The 15,216-nt window shown below is 33.1% G+C and overlaps 2 protein-coding genes across 2 annotated transcripts; both read right to left on the reverse strand.

The window, feature by feature from the left end:
- Window positions 1-5,876: 5,876 nt before the first annotated feature.
- Window positions 5,877-8,665, reverse strand: LOC140821294 (uncharacterized). The gene is made up of 2 exons (XM_073181747.1): window positions 7,652-8,665; window positions 5,877-6,248 (listed from the first exon to the last, which is right to left on the reverse strand). The coding sequence occupies exons 1-2, from the start codon at window positions 8,585-8,587 to the stop codon at window positions 6,147-6,149; spliced, it is 1,038 nt and encodes a 345-aa protein (XP_073037848.1). The 5' UTR covers window positions 8,588-8,665; the 3' UTR covers window positions 5,877-6,146.
- A 3,313-nt stretch (window positions 8,666-11,978) lies between these two features.
- Window positions 11,979-14,078, reverse strand: LOC140821293 (karrikin insensitive 2 receptor CA-like). Its single transcript, XM_073181746.1, has 2 exons — window positions 13,629-14,078; window positions 11,979-12,581 (listed from the first exon to the last, which is right to left on the reverse strand). The coding sequence occupies exons 1-2, from the start codon at window positions 13,994-13,996 to the stop codon at window positions 12,137-12,139; spliced, it is 813 nt and encodes a 270-aa protein (XP_073037847.1). The 5' UTR covers window positions 13,997-14,078; the 3' UTR covers window positions 11,979-12,136.
- Window positions 14,079-15,216: the final 1,138 nt, after the last annotated feature.

Below are 15,216 nucleotides of genomic sequence, written 5' to 3' on the forward strand. Positions count from 1 at the left end.
CCCTATAAATATGATCTCACAAACACATTCAATCACTACAACTTTCTCTTCTTCTCTAAAAATTATTCTTCATCAAATTTTTCGAAGAAAAAAGAAGATGGCTTTCTCAAAGTTATTTTTAATTATTTTGGTTATCATACTCACGAGTCTTGTATTTATCGGAGAATATCCTCCTCGTGCGTTTTCTTTATTTTTACAAATGCTTGTACTTGTTGTTTATCCGTTACTTTGTATTGCAATATTTATTAACTAATAAAATGCATCGTAATTTTTTAGTACCACCATGTCAAATTTAACAAAGCTCGAATTTGTTGCGCTCGACATCACGGGAAAGAATTATATGCCATGGACTCTAGATGTAGAAATGCATCTTGAGTCATTGGGTCTAAGCGAGACCATTAAAGAAAATGGCATATGCACGTCACAAGAAAAGGCAAGAGCCATGATATTTTTGCGTCGACATCTCGACGATGGATTGAAATGTGAATATCTGACTGAAAAAAATCTCATGGCTTTGTGGAAGGGATTAAAAGAAAGATTCGAACATATAAGAGAAGTTATACTTCCAACCGCCCGGGATAAATGGAATACATTGAGATTCCAAGACTTTTAAAAAGTCAGTGATTACAATTCGGCGATGTATAGAATAATCTCGCAATTAAAATTTTGTGGACATGAGGTCACAGAATCTGAGATGCTTGAAAAAACATTTTCCACGTTTTATGCATCAAATATTACTCTACAGCAACAATATAGAGTACGTGGATTCGCGAGATATTCTGAACTCATCGCCTGTCTTCTTGTGGCGGAAAAAAACAACGAGCTATTAATGAGAAATCATCAGTCCCGACCCACTGGATCAACAGCATTTCCAGAAGTAAATGCTGTAAGTAAAAATGAATTTAAACCTGGAAACCAAAATCAATTTCAAAGACAAAGTTTTGGTCGAGGTCGAGGTCGAGGTCGTGGACGTGGACGTGGACGTGGACGTGGACGTGGAATTGGTCGTGGTCGTGGACGCGGCCGTGGTTTTGAAAATAATAGAGATAGTTATTTTTATAACTCATCTCAAAAGAGCGTCCCAAACCATCCACTGAAAAGGCATCATGAGAATACAAGTGTTAATGAGAATCACTCAAAAGATATGAAAGTTCTTGTTACAGATGTGGTATTCCAGGACATTGGTCCAAAGTTTGTCGAGCCCCTGAGCACCTTTGTAAACTTTATAAAGAATCATTAAAGCGGAAAGAAAAGGAGACCAACTTCACTGAACGCAGTGACCGTTTGAGTGATTCAACTCATTTGATGCTGGTGATTTTATGAATGATTTCTCTGGAAATGATCAATGTGTTGGTGGGATAGAAATGAACAATATTGATGCTGCAGATTTTCTCAACGATTTCTCTGCAAATGAACAATATAATGGTAGAATATAAATGTACAATAATTTATTTTTCATGTATTCATAGAATAATGTTTTATTGTATAATTATGATATGTGTTATATTTAAATATATATTGCCAGTAATTTATTTCATTGCATATTTTTTTGAAGTTCAAATATGGAAAATGCTATGAGCAAAGATAAAGTTTGCATACCCGATAGTGGTACAACGCACACTATCCTCCGAGATAAAAGATATTTCTTGGAACTAAAACCAACAAAAATAACGGTGAATACAATATCAGGTCCTGTAGACTTGATTAAAGGATGTGGTAAAGCACAATTTTTGTTGCCTAATGGTACAAAATTTTTGATCAATGATGCTTTATATTCACCACAATCGAAAAGAAATTTGTTGAGTTTTAATGATATATATTCCCATGGGTATGATACTCAAACAATGAATGAAAGGAATGAGAAATATATGTGTCTTATCACATATAAATCAGGAAAGAAATATGTGATTGAAAAACTACCAATGCTCCCTACTGGATTGCATTATACACATATAAGTCCCATTGAATCAAACATGGTAGTTGATAATTCTTAACCAATTGACATGATCGATTGGGACATCCTGGTTCAACAATGATGCGAAGAATTATAGAAAATACACATGGTCATCCACTGAAAGACCAGAAGATCTTTCAGAATAATAAGTTTCAATGTAAAGCATGTTCTCTTGGAAAACTTATTATAAGAACATCACCAGTCAAAATCCAAACTGAATCACCAATGTTTCTTGAACGTATTCAGGGTGATATTTGTGGACCAATCCATCCACCATGTGGACCATTCAGATATTTTATGGTATTGATTGATGCCTCCAGCAGATGGTCACATGTATGTTTATTGTCAACTCGAAATGTTGCATTTGCAAGATTACTTGCTCAAATAATAAAATTGAGGAATCAGTTTCCCGATTATACAATCAAGAAAATTAGACTTGATAATGCTGGTGAATTTACTTCCCAGACTTTCAATGATTATTGTATGTCTATGGGAATCATTGTTGAGCATCTTGTTGCTCATGTACATACACAGAATGGATTGGCTGAATCATTGATTAAACGTCTGCAAATTATTGCTAGACCAATGATTATGAAAACAAAGCTCCCTATTTCTATATGGAGACATGCAATTTTACATCCTGCTTCATTAATTCGCATCAGACCAAGTGCATATCATAAATACTCCCCATTACAGCTTGCATTTGGTAAAGAACCAGACATTTCTCATCTGAGAATTTTTGGATGTATGGTGTATGTGCCTATTGCACCACCACAACGAAAGAAAATGGGACCTCAAAGAAAGGTTGGAATTTATATCGATTATGATAGTCCATCAATCATTCGATATCTTGAACCTCAGATAGGCGACGTGTCCACAGCACGTTTTGCTGATTGTCATTTTAATGAGGAAATCTTCCCAATGTTAGGTTGAGAACAGAAACATACCGAAAAAGAAATTACATGGTATGTATCATCATTGTTACATCTGGATCCAAAAACACAACAATGTGAAAAAGATGTACATCAAATTGTGCACTTGCAAAGAATAGCCAATCAAATACCAGATGCATTTACAGATGCAAAAGGGGTAACTAAATCATATATACATGTTGTAAATGCTCCTGCTCGAATTGTAATTCCAAAGAAACAAATTGAACAAAGCCATGATGTCGTAAAACGCCTGAAGCGTGGAAGGCCAGTCGGTTCCAAGGATAAAAATCCTCGAAAAAGAAAATTCATCGAGAAACACGATGATCACAAAATAGAGAATGATGTTCCTGAAGAAACACATGATGATCACAAAATAGAGAATGGTGTTCCTGAAGAAACACATGATGATGAAAATGTTCTGTCAGAACCACAAACTGACGAGAATCATGAAATCTCTATCAATTATATTAATACTGGAAAAATATGGAACCGAAAAGATATAGAAGAACTCGACGATATATTTTCTTATAATGTGGCAATCGACATCATAAATGATAATGAAGATCATGAACCAAAATCTTTTGGTGAATGTAAAAATCGGCAGGATTGGATAAAATGGAAAGAAGCCATCCAGGTTGGATTGGATTCGCTAAATAAACGTAATGTTTTTGGACCTATAGTCCTTACACCTGAAGGTGTAAAACCTGTTGGATACAAATGGGTTTTTATTCGAAAGCGAAATGAGAAAAATGAAATAGTAAGATATAAAGCTCGACTTGTTGCACAAGGTTTTTCTCAAAGACCTGGAATTGATTATGAAGAAACGTATTCTCCCGTGATGGATGCAATTACGTTTCGGTATTTGATTAGCTTGGCAGTATCTAAAAATTTAGAAACGCGTCTTATGGATGTTGTTACAGCTTAATTATATGGATCACTTGATAGTAATATATATATGAAAATCCCTGAAGGATTTAAGATGCCTGAAGCACAAAGTTCAAAACCCAGATAATGTTATTCTGTGAAATTACAAAGATCGTTATATGGGTTAAAGCAATCAGGTCGAGTGTGGTATAATCGACTAAGTGATCACTTGATGAAAAATGGATATGTAAATAATTCAATGTGCCCTTGTGTTTTCATTAAGAAAACAACATCCGGATGTGTAATTATTGCTGTATATGTTGATGATTTAAACATCATTGGAACGAAAAAGGAAATTCAAGAAGTTGTGTCATACTTGAAGGAAGAATTTGAAATGAAGGATCTTGGAAAAACCAAGTATTGTCTAGGTTTACAAATTGAATAAAAAGAATGCGGAATGTTTGTTCATCAGACAAATTATACAGAAAAGATCCTTAAACGTTTTAATATGGATAAATCAAATCCTTTAAGTACTCCAATGGTTGTTAGATCATTAAACATAGAAAATGATCCATTCCGTCCATGTGAAGATGATGAAGATATTCTTGGTCCAGAAGTACCATATCTAAGTGTCATCGGTGCCCTTATGTACCTTACAAATTGTACAAGGCCTGATATATCTTTTGCCGTGAATCTGTTGCCAAGATTTAGCAGATATCCAACAAAGAGACACTGGAACGGAATTAAACATATATTCCGTTATCTACGAGGAACGACAGACTTGGGACTTTTGTATTCAAAAGATGCTAATCCAAGTATAATTGGTTATGCTGATGCTGGATACTTATCTGATCCACACAAGGCACGTTCCCAAACTGGATATGTATTTACTCGTGGAGGCACTGCAATATCTTGGCGTTCACAGAAACAAACGCTCGTAACAACTTCATCAAATCATGCCGAGATTATTGCACTACATGAAGCAAGTCGTGAATGTGTGTGGTTAAAATCATTGACCCAACATATCCAAATTTCATGCGGATTATCATTCGATGAGAAGCCTGTGATACTATATGAAGATAATGCTGCATGTGTTGCTTAAATGAAAGAAGGATACATAAAAAGCGACATAACTAAACATATTCCTCCTAAGTTCTTCGCATTCACCAAAGAGCTTGAGAAGAATAAATGTATTGATGTTCGTCACATTCAATCAAGTGAAAACTCATCAAATCTCTTCACAAAGGCACTTCCTACGTCAATATTCAGAAAGCACATATATAATATTGGAATGCGCAATCAACGAAAATTGTGAAGAATTGTTCGTGTCAACATGAGGGGGAGTTTACGTGACTGCACTCTTTTTCCCTTACTATGGTTTTTATCCCAATGGGTTTTTCCTAGTAAGGTTTTTAACGAGGCAGTATAAAAACACGTAATGAAGACATCATCGTATCATGATCATCATCACAAGGGGGAGTGTTGAAAAATAATTTAAAATGTGTGTATTGAATATTTGAATGTTGAAAATAAGAGTTGTAAATATTGAAAATTAGTGTGTGATGATGTAGGTGATGATGAATTTTATTTTTGGATTATGTGTAAAGAAACTCTATAAATAGATCTCTCATTTGTGAAGAAAATCACAATTGAGTAGAGTGAAAAATATTATAAAGTGTGTAGTTTGGTAAATTTTGTGAGTTTGAGATTTTTACTTTTTATCATAAATTTTTACTTTTTCACAACAGCTTGAATATAGTCGTTTATGTCAAATTAAAATTTTGAATATATCAGTAATTACAGTTTATCTGATGTCAATATCTCAAATTTAGAACGAAATCACTCTTCCTCACAACAAGAAGGGAAAAAAAACATTTGGATGTCATCAATTAAGCCTATGGCCTATAAAATTTTGTCCAAAACCCATAATTTCTTCGTGTTTCCGCCATAGAGTAGAGGTCAAAACCCGAACTAACTCTATTTATTTTGCCATTTGAGAAAAAAAAAAAAAAAAACAGATTGTATCCCTTCGAACGAATCAAGTGGCACATTTATCTGTAAATCTTAGGTCGGTACGTAGCATTCCATTAATTTATCCCTCTCAACCAATCCAGGTATTGGGATCGTCTGCAAAGGTTGATTTATCCAATTCAATGGAATTCATGTTTAACCCCCCCAAAAAAAAACTATAAGCGAGAAAACTATATAAAATTATTAACAAAATAAGGATAATAATTAGAAGATACAAAATGCGAAATATACCAACCCACCCACATCCAAATTTAATTTAAGCCCACGAGCCCAAGATATGTGAAGTTGTGAAATATAAGTTAACATTCGTGGGTCTCTTTTTTATCCTTTGGTGGTAGGGGACAAAAACATCGCACCAACTAAAATTAATGCCCCTGGAGGAAGATAAGCCAGACCAAAACGGCCCCTCCACCAGTAACCAAACTCCCCAGCGCCTTCTGCAGATTCAACAGCTTCTCCACCCCACTCTGCAAAGCAACATGAATGGTTCGTAACATTTGTTTGATAGTTAAGGTTTGCTTGATCCTACCTTTAGGGTAATTTCATAAGGGTACATCCAATGACATACGATGAAAACCACGTCGAATTTTTCATGTAATATTCATGTGTTGGACATATAAAAAAATCATATGTAGCTCATTGTAATTTGTATGCTATCATATCAAATCTTAGGATAATATCCTGATGTTTGGATTGCATAAATCGATATTTAAAGTGGCGTGATGTTTTTCAAAATTTCAGACAGAAATTTACTCTACATTTATGGCTCTCGTGCTTTTAAAACAAAAATGTTAATACATGATCAGATGAGGTACATAGTGAGCAGCGATACATGAATATTAATAAATGTTGACCGTTGACCTTTTCAAACAATATAAGTGAATACTTTAATATGATAAAAAAAATTGTTAGAAAAATTATTAGAAGTAGTTAATTTATTTAATGATTAGGGTAAATTGGTAAAATAATAGAGAAAATTATATTTTATATAAAATTTTAATTATATATTTGAGATAGATAAAAAAAAAAAAAAAAAGAGTAACATTTATACGTGAGACACGTACGGTATAAGTAGATTTATCAATAGCGCACGTACATAATGATTTGACCTAATCATTGTGTAACCTCGTGTGTTACGCCAGAAATCTAGCTAGAATTAATTTATCATATCCTAGGATAATTCCCACTCTTAGGCCCTTTGAGTTAGCCTTACGTCTCAGATTCAGGAGGCTGAAATTAGCATTTATTTTTGTTGCTTTGTAAATTAAGATTTAATTGTCCTTTACAAAACTAAAACAAAAAAAAATAATAGAGTGAATGGCTTAAAAAACAATTTATTTATTTTGTGAATAAATTACAGTTTTAATTTATTTATTTAGCTGAAATTACTATTGGTCTTCATGGTTCTACCAATGTCAGCAAAAACTGAGACGATTTACTGTGCTACTGCTATCCTAGGTTTCTCATGCACGAGGACAGATTGATCATTGACGTGGTTGCGTAAAAAGCGCCAAAAAATAAGAATCTTCTAACATATTTGTCAAAGATTCATCATATTCTACTTCGCGACAACCTAAATGCTCTCGTAAGAAGGAAGCCTCGAAGAAAATACATCCAAAGATCACCGCCATCCGCCATTAATGGAAGCGTGAAATAAGAAGGTGTCGCTGGTGAACACCGAACTAGAACCCGGATCCGGCTGGAGTTTTTTTCGAATTTCACGATTTACATGTTAAGTAGTCATAGACTCATTATTCATAGTGGTTTTCAAAAGCATCAAGTTTTGTATGATTTAAAGTTAATAGATCAAGCTAAGATTTATGTGTCAGGGAACTAAAAGATACCGAGTACACGAAAATCCAATGCGTACCTGATCATCGGCGGGAGCGGGAGAAATGAAGTCCGAGTTTGGCCCAGGAGATTCAATTGGTGGCGCTGGTGGGCTGAATGGCTTAGGCGCTGGAGCTGGAGCTGGAGCTGGCGCCTTCTTGCCCTTCCTTTTGCTATGAGCTCGCGCCTTCACCGGGGGTTTGGTCGTCGATGGTGCAGTAGCTGGAGCAGGAGCCGGAACTAGAGACCCCAAGGGAGTGGCTGCTTCAGGCGCTGGAGATTGTGGGGACTGAACTGGAGAAATAGCTGTTGGAGAACTTACTGGTACCGTAGCAGATGGCGAGTTTACTGGAGCCGGACTCGGAGAAGGATTCACAGGGAATGAAACCAGAGGACTTGAAACTGGAGCCGAAGCAGGAGGCATCGAAACTGGAGAAGCCACTGTAATAGGTGACATAGCAGGTGGACTGGAAATGAAACTGGCGGATGGAGGATTTGAAACTGGAGCAGAAGCAGGAAGCATTGAAACTGGAGAAGCCGCAGGCGGACTGGAGATAAAATTGGCTCCACTAGGTGCATCGGCGGGTGGAAGACTGGAAACCGGAGCTGAAGCAGGAGGCATCGAAACTGAAGAAGCCACTGCAATAGGTGACATAGCAGGTGGACTGGAAATGAAACTGGCGGATGGAGGATTTGAAACTGGAGCAGAAGCAGGAAGCATTGAAACTGGAGAAGCCGCAGGCGGACTGGAAATAAAATTGGTTCCACTAGGTGCATCGGCAGGTGGAAGACTTGAAACCGGAGCCGGGGGCGTCGATACTGGAGAAGCCGCTGTAATTGGTGACGCAGCAGGTGGCCATGAAATAAAATTGGCTCCATTAGGCGCATTGGCAGGTGCAGCCGCCGGAGACCGAGCCCCGACAGTAGCCACTGCGATGCAGATAAAAGCGAGTAGAAATCCCCTTTTTCGTTGCATGGTCCTGGATTCTATGGAAATAAGAGAAATGCAGAAAAAGAAATGACAGGAAAGTGAATGGAAGAATGGATATAAATAAACTGAACAAAAAAAATTTCTTTGGTACTAAATTGAAATAATTATGGTGATTCAATAAACAATGGGAGAATAGATGGAAGTTGGACATTTGGTCGGGCCATGCAAGAGCAGACAAAATAATGTGGCGAGTAAATACTCCGGGCTGGGCCTGAATTCATGCGTTTCGGTTTGGAGTCGCCACGTCACTGACGCTTCTTTAGCGTTGTGACAATTAAATCGTCTTAATATTCCAAATTACATCCAGACAAACAGATTTAACCGAATGCTTCTTTGATAGTAATTCTACAGAAATGTCGTTAATTAGATATAAAAATATCTATTATTTTGATTTGGTTATATTTTTAAATTGGATTTGAAGTACTAACAATATTTATCATTCGAGAAAGCACGAAAAATTACCGTAGGACAATACGCATCCAAGGTTAGACTTTATATTTATACGTGAGGCATAATGAAAAATCAGTTTTCTGTGAAATTTGTTGTAATAAAGTCACAACTCTCCATCTTGGAATTCGGTTCACCTCCTTGTGCTTCTCACTCGATATTTATTGTATAATATTAGAAAAAGTATCTTAACAAGGTTTTGAATCTGACCAATTCATAAGACAGCATTAGAAATTAGATTTTATATATATATATATATATATATATATATATATATATATATATATATATATATATATATATATATATATATTATATATATATATATATATAGATAGATATTGTTGAATCAATTATACTCATGTAACTATGTTACAATGATAAGTTTAATATTCTCCTCTAAATCGTATAATTAAATGATTAATATCTTTTTAATATATTTATAATTATGGGGTCAAAAGTACGTATGTACATCAATGTAAATGTGAAAATTTTATAATGTTATTAGTAATTTAATTACACTATTTTAATCAAAATGACGAAAATTGATATACTTAGCATACTTATATATTTATAATTTATTCATCGCACATGCATATTTTATTTTCAATGATAGCAACACTCTCGGGCTATCATTAGATCAGACCAAGAGAGTTTTATTCTTGAGAATTAGAATTTTAATAAAGGCTTTTCAGTGCGATCAAATAGAATTGTAAATGGTTTTTTTAATACCATAAATTGAAGTGATTTCTATTCAGTGGCACAAACTGGTGAACCCTTCCGATGAGAGAAGAGTGGAAAAAATATTCAACTAGATACACATAGGGGTCAGGGGTGGAGAAAAATATCGAATTTTCGATATGTTGAAGTTACATACCGAAAAATAATGAATTTACCAAATTTTTTAATATACCGAAATTTTCGGTACGGTATGATATCGATACCGAAATATTTGTTACGATAACGGTATGAAATTTGAAATTATACTGAAATACCGAAATAATATATATAAATTAAAAAATATATAATATTTTTAAATAATTGAGTTAACTTTTTAAAAATATAAAGTATTTTTTTGGTATAAAACGATGTATCTCGATACCGTATGAAAAAAAAAAAAAAAAATTCTTTTACGACTCATCATATTGGAATAGTCCAAATCAAAGTTCAGTAAACCAACTCGACTCATAGTTGAGAATTTAAATTGTTGAGAAGTCTTATATCTGTCGCACGCCTAACCTTACAGCTAGCTAAAGGACTGGATGCTGACTATTGACTTGTTAAAAAGCTAACAGGCTTCAGAAATCACAGGACCTCAGACATTGTTGCAAAGATAGCGGATGAAGAATTTGCACATGTTGCGATTGAAGTTTATTGATATTTATTGATGTCTCAAATCTCCAGAAACATGTTACGGTTGATGTTTATTGGTTTTGCATATATATATATATATATATATATATATATATATATATATATATATATATATATATATATATATATATATATATATATATAGTGTGTGTGTGATTTCTACACCAAATACAATATTCATCTCTAACTCATTTACTTCAAATTTTACACACAAAAAAAATATTCTCGAAATATTTGTTTTATTTTACATATATTAAATATTATATTTTATTTAATATATTTTTAATTATGACTAATGTTTTATTATTAATAAATTTAAATAATAATATTTAAGTTTATAATTTAATCATATAACATAAATTAATTTATATATAATATGAATTAATATACAAACATTATTTAAATTGAAAAATATGAATACAAATTCAAACACAATACAGATACAATTTCAAATATGTGTTTGCATTTGTATTTGAATTATGTGTTTCAGGTTGCATTTGTATTTCATTATCTTTTTTAATTTAATTATGAATTGTATTGTTATATTAATTTTTTGTATTTATATTAAATCATAATGATTTAAAATCATAAAAACCAATTAGTGTTTAAATATTAATAATTAACATAAATATTTTAAAAATCAACAATTATTATTTTTTAATTTTCATGATTAAATATCTAATTATTAAAATAATAAAATAAATAATATACTATTAAATTTATAATTTTAAATATAAATATTTATAATAAATATAAATAAAAAAACTTATAAAAATTACTAAAAAAAACCCTGCGCCAAAATGGTGTAAGCCTTGGAGATGGCCTTACATTAACGTATTTTCTTGTTACAAAATTTTATATATGTGTCAGTTTTTTTTTTAACATGGAAAGTTACATTTTAGGTTGAGTAACTTACATATTTTTTCCCGTCAAAAAAAAAAACTTACATATTTTTTATTGGCAAAAACTTGTGTAAGACGGTCTCACGGATCGTATTTATGAGACGAATTTTTTATTTGGGTTATCAATGAAAAAATATTATTTTTTATACTAAGAGGATTACTTTTTATTATGAATATGAGTAGGGTTGACCCGTCTCACAGATTAAGATCCGTGAGACGGTCTCACAAGAGACCTACTCTTGTTTTTTTTGGGGTCATATTATCAATTTACACTCTTAATCTATGAATTTATATTTTTTTTCGATTTTAGTCATTTTTATCGGAGTGTCAACGTGTCACCAAAAACGATGACAAGCCACCAGAAATTGATGGTGTGCCGATGATACTAATGTATTAGATGCCTCTTCAGCACTCTGGCGAAGGACTCAAAGTTTTGAAAAAGTGTAAGTTAGCGGACTATGGTCATGAATTTATCGATAACATTATAAAAAAATGAAAAAATTATAAGGTATAAAACTAAAAATATAATTTTCCCTAACATTATACGGTAAAAATATATGTTAATTAACCAACTACAAATCTACAAGTTATTAATTTTGACTTAATGTATTTTTTCCCTTGGCCATTATATCTAGGGAGATATTAAATGCTATCAAAGTGATTGAGAACACTTTAACAGGATTCATCGTTAAACAATAGATTACACGACAAAAATAATAAAAAATAAATGATGTCCAAATGGACCAATAAATTTATAACAACGCCAAAGAACTCCAAAGAGAACACAAGCTAAGTACCAAAGTCAACCAAATCAAACAGCAATATTACTGCGAATATGCCTAAGAATCACCGGAACCACCACGTCCGGTGAGCTCAGCTGGGGCAAGTGCCCGTCGGTGCACATGACCTCGACTATTGTCTCACTGCCGATGTTCTGGTGGAGGAACTCAGAAACCACAACCGGCACGGCCAAATCCTTCATGCTCTGAATGATATGACAGGGGACTGTTACAAGCTTTAGAAGAGGTCTAACATCGCTGTAAAATATAGTTTGTGCCACAATTAATGCTATATCTGGTCTCATGTTGAATAAAGTCCTACTGAATTCTTGGACCACCGCCGATTCCATATCGCCCCCGACTACCAACGGCGCGAACCCGCAGCACCATGCCTTGTAATTTGATTTCATTGCTTCCAATAATTTTTGGACTTCTTCTAGCTCGAATCCTCCGAAGTAGTCTGGGTCATTAAGGTACCTGATTCATTGAAATGGTTGAATGAGAGGATATATCAACAAATTAGGGATTGTTTACAGAACTTAATTATTTCAAGTGTTTCTTAGCTTCTACATACAATCTAAATATTTCATTGATGAGAAACTTGAAAGCACTTAAAATAAATTCTTGTAAACACTATATTAGTCCACTGGTGGAGTTGATTTTTCAATTTAAACAATTAGTTTCAGTGCATGCGTGTCAAGAAACACAAAATTGAAAATCGAAAATTTTACGTCGTTTGCATGTCACGCTTACATGATATATCTAGTGCTAAAGAGCGAAATGAAATAATAATGATTTCCTAATTACTGTTGAAAGTGATGTCTAGTTAGAAAACAGTTTGCGGCATAATTTTTTTTTGGGAAACTGGTGGTCCAACAACGGGGTGAGCAATATTTGAAATTGTCGAATTCAAACCCAAATTAATTATTCAATAGTTTACGCCATAGTTTTTGTCGAGAGATTGGTGGTCCAACAATGTCAATTTAATTAACTCGACGTGATAGCTATATATATCATACTTTAATCTGAGTCTTGGGAACATGGTATGTGGTCGCTTTATTATAAACTATTTTGTGCAAACTGCATTAACCGGTATTTAGGAAGTCTCAAACAATAAAAGAATTAGTAAGAAAAATAGGTATAAGCACTTAAAACATATCAAGAATAGGAAAAACAAAAATAATATATATTGAGAATGATATGTAGGAATACGGAATTTAGTTATTATAATACAAATACCGCTATAGAATTTAGGGTTAGATCTGAATTAAAATCAAATAAATAATTAAATTAACTTCAACTTTCCTATATATGTATAGGTGTGTATATATTTGTCAGGCAAGAACGTTGCTTCTTGAAATTTTGTTATATTATTGGTAGAAAATTACTAAAAAATTCAATAAGCGTAGAGGGAGTATCGGCCATCATTGTCTCTGACCTTGTAGTAATTGTATTATTTTTTTGTAAACAATATATTATTTCACTTAAGTTCAACCCTAATTCATTAACAAAGAACTAACCAACCTTGGGGAAGCAGAAATGGTGATGAGTTTGGTGAAAAGATCGGGCCGCGTGATGGAGGCGATGACTCCGATCATGGCCGAAACAGAATGCCCTACGTATATGCATGACTGCACCTCCAGTTCTTCCAAGATCGCAATCACATCGTAAGCGTAACCCTCAAGGGTCGTGTACCTTTCGAAGTCGAAGTAGTCGGGATTCGTGGTTCCGGCACCCATGTTGTCGTACACGATGACCCGATACTCGTCGACGAGATGTGGGATGAGGTGTTTCCAAACGGATTGGTCGGTTCCGAATCCGTGTGCTAGGACTATGGTCCGGTCTCCGGACCCCAATATTCTAGCATTATGAGCATCTTCGGCGACTCCCATGTTTTTTGTCTCTTGATGTATGGTGATGAGTAGTAATGTTTGTTTAATGTGTTTGATGATGGGAAATGAGTGTGACTTATTAGGTTCTTAAATAGACCAAGTTTGTCTTAATTATAATATCAAAGAGATTAAGCATATATTATGGTTGAGTTGGAACAGCCCTATTCTTCCTTATTACTATAATTATCACAGAGAAAATTATAGTCAATTGATCTATTGCATTTTCTGTACATGTTTTTAGAAATATAGTCTTCCCATATTGAAATACAAAGGATATTACTCTTTTTTGGAAGGGAAAAAAACACACAATAGGAACTTTTAAATATTGCCCCGGTCCTTATAATATAATATATATTTATTTATAGTCATAATTTTTTTAACGCAAGTGGTTTTTGTGAATACTATTTGTGAAATTAAATATATACTTTATTTAATCAGGGTAATTTTTTATCACAAAAACTAATATGAGACGGTCTCAAGGATCAATTTTAAATGTAGAAAATATTTTAAATGTAGAAAATATTTTCAATCGAATAAAGTTGACGATGCAGAACCGCTTGAGGTTGGATCAATATTGTTGATGATAATATTAATTTTGTCGGAAAGATTCTAACAATTTAATAATGTGACATTATTAATTAGGTTGACATATACTTCTCAGCTACTTAATTTATTTTTATGTAATCTTTCTTGTGATATAGATATAATTGATTCCAAGGCTGCATCCCGACGCTTATCCTTCTTGGCCGTTTCCTTAAATATTAATATTAATCAAGATAACAAATATTATCGAATAACGTGATTTTCCGATTACTATATTTATTTGGAGGTTTACTCAATACACATAAAAAATAATGATAGCAAGTTTCACTATAATAAATAAACAAACAAACATATATATATATATATATATATATATATATATATATATATATATATATATATATATATATATATATATATATATATATATATATATATATATATATATATTAATCACGATAATATGATTGACTAATTAACGGTCCCCCTGACTTTTCATTATTATTCTAATAATGTCCTCTCTTATGTAAATTTTCTTTAGCCTCAAATTCGATCGATTATCTAACTCAATACTTGAATAATAATTAGTAGTGTTAGGTTTATGAAATTTAGGGTAAATTTCTACGAAGTGCAACAATTCTTGCATCGTTTTTTTATTTTCTTACAAACATTTTTTT

This window comes from Primulina eburnea, unplaced genomic scaffold (assembly GCF_022965805.1).
Source record: "Primulina eburnea isolate SZY01 unplaced genomic scaffold, ASM2296580v1 ctg507_ERROPOS390280, whole genome shotgun sequence".
In the NCBI taxonomy this organism is placed as follows: Eukaryota; Viridiplantae; Streptophyta; class Magnoliopsida; order Lamiales; family Gesneriaceae; genus Primulina; species Primulina eburnea.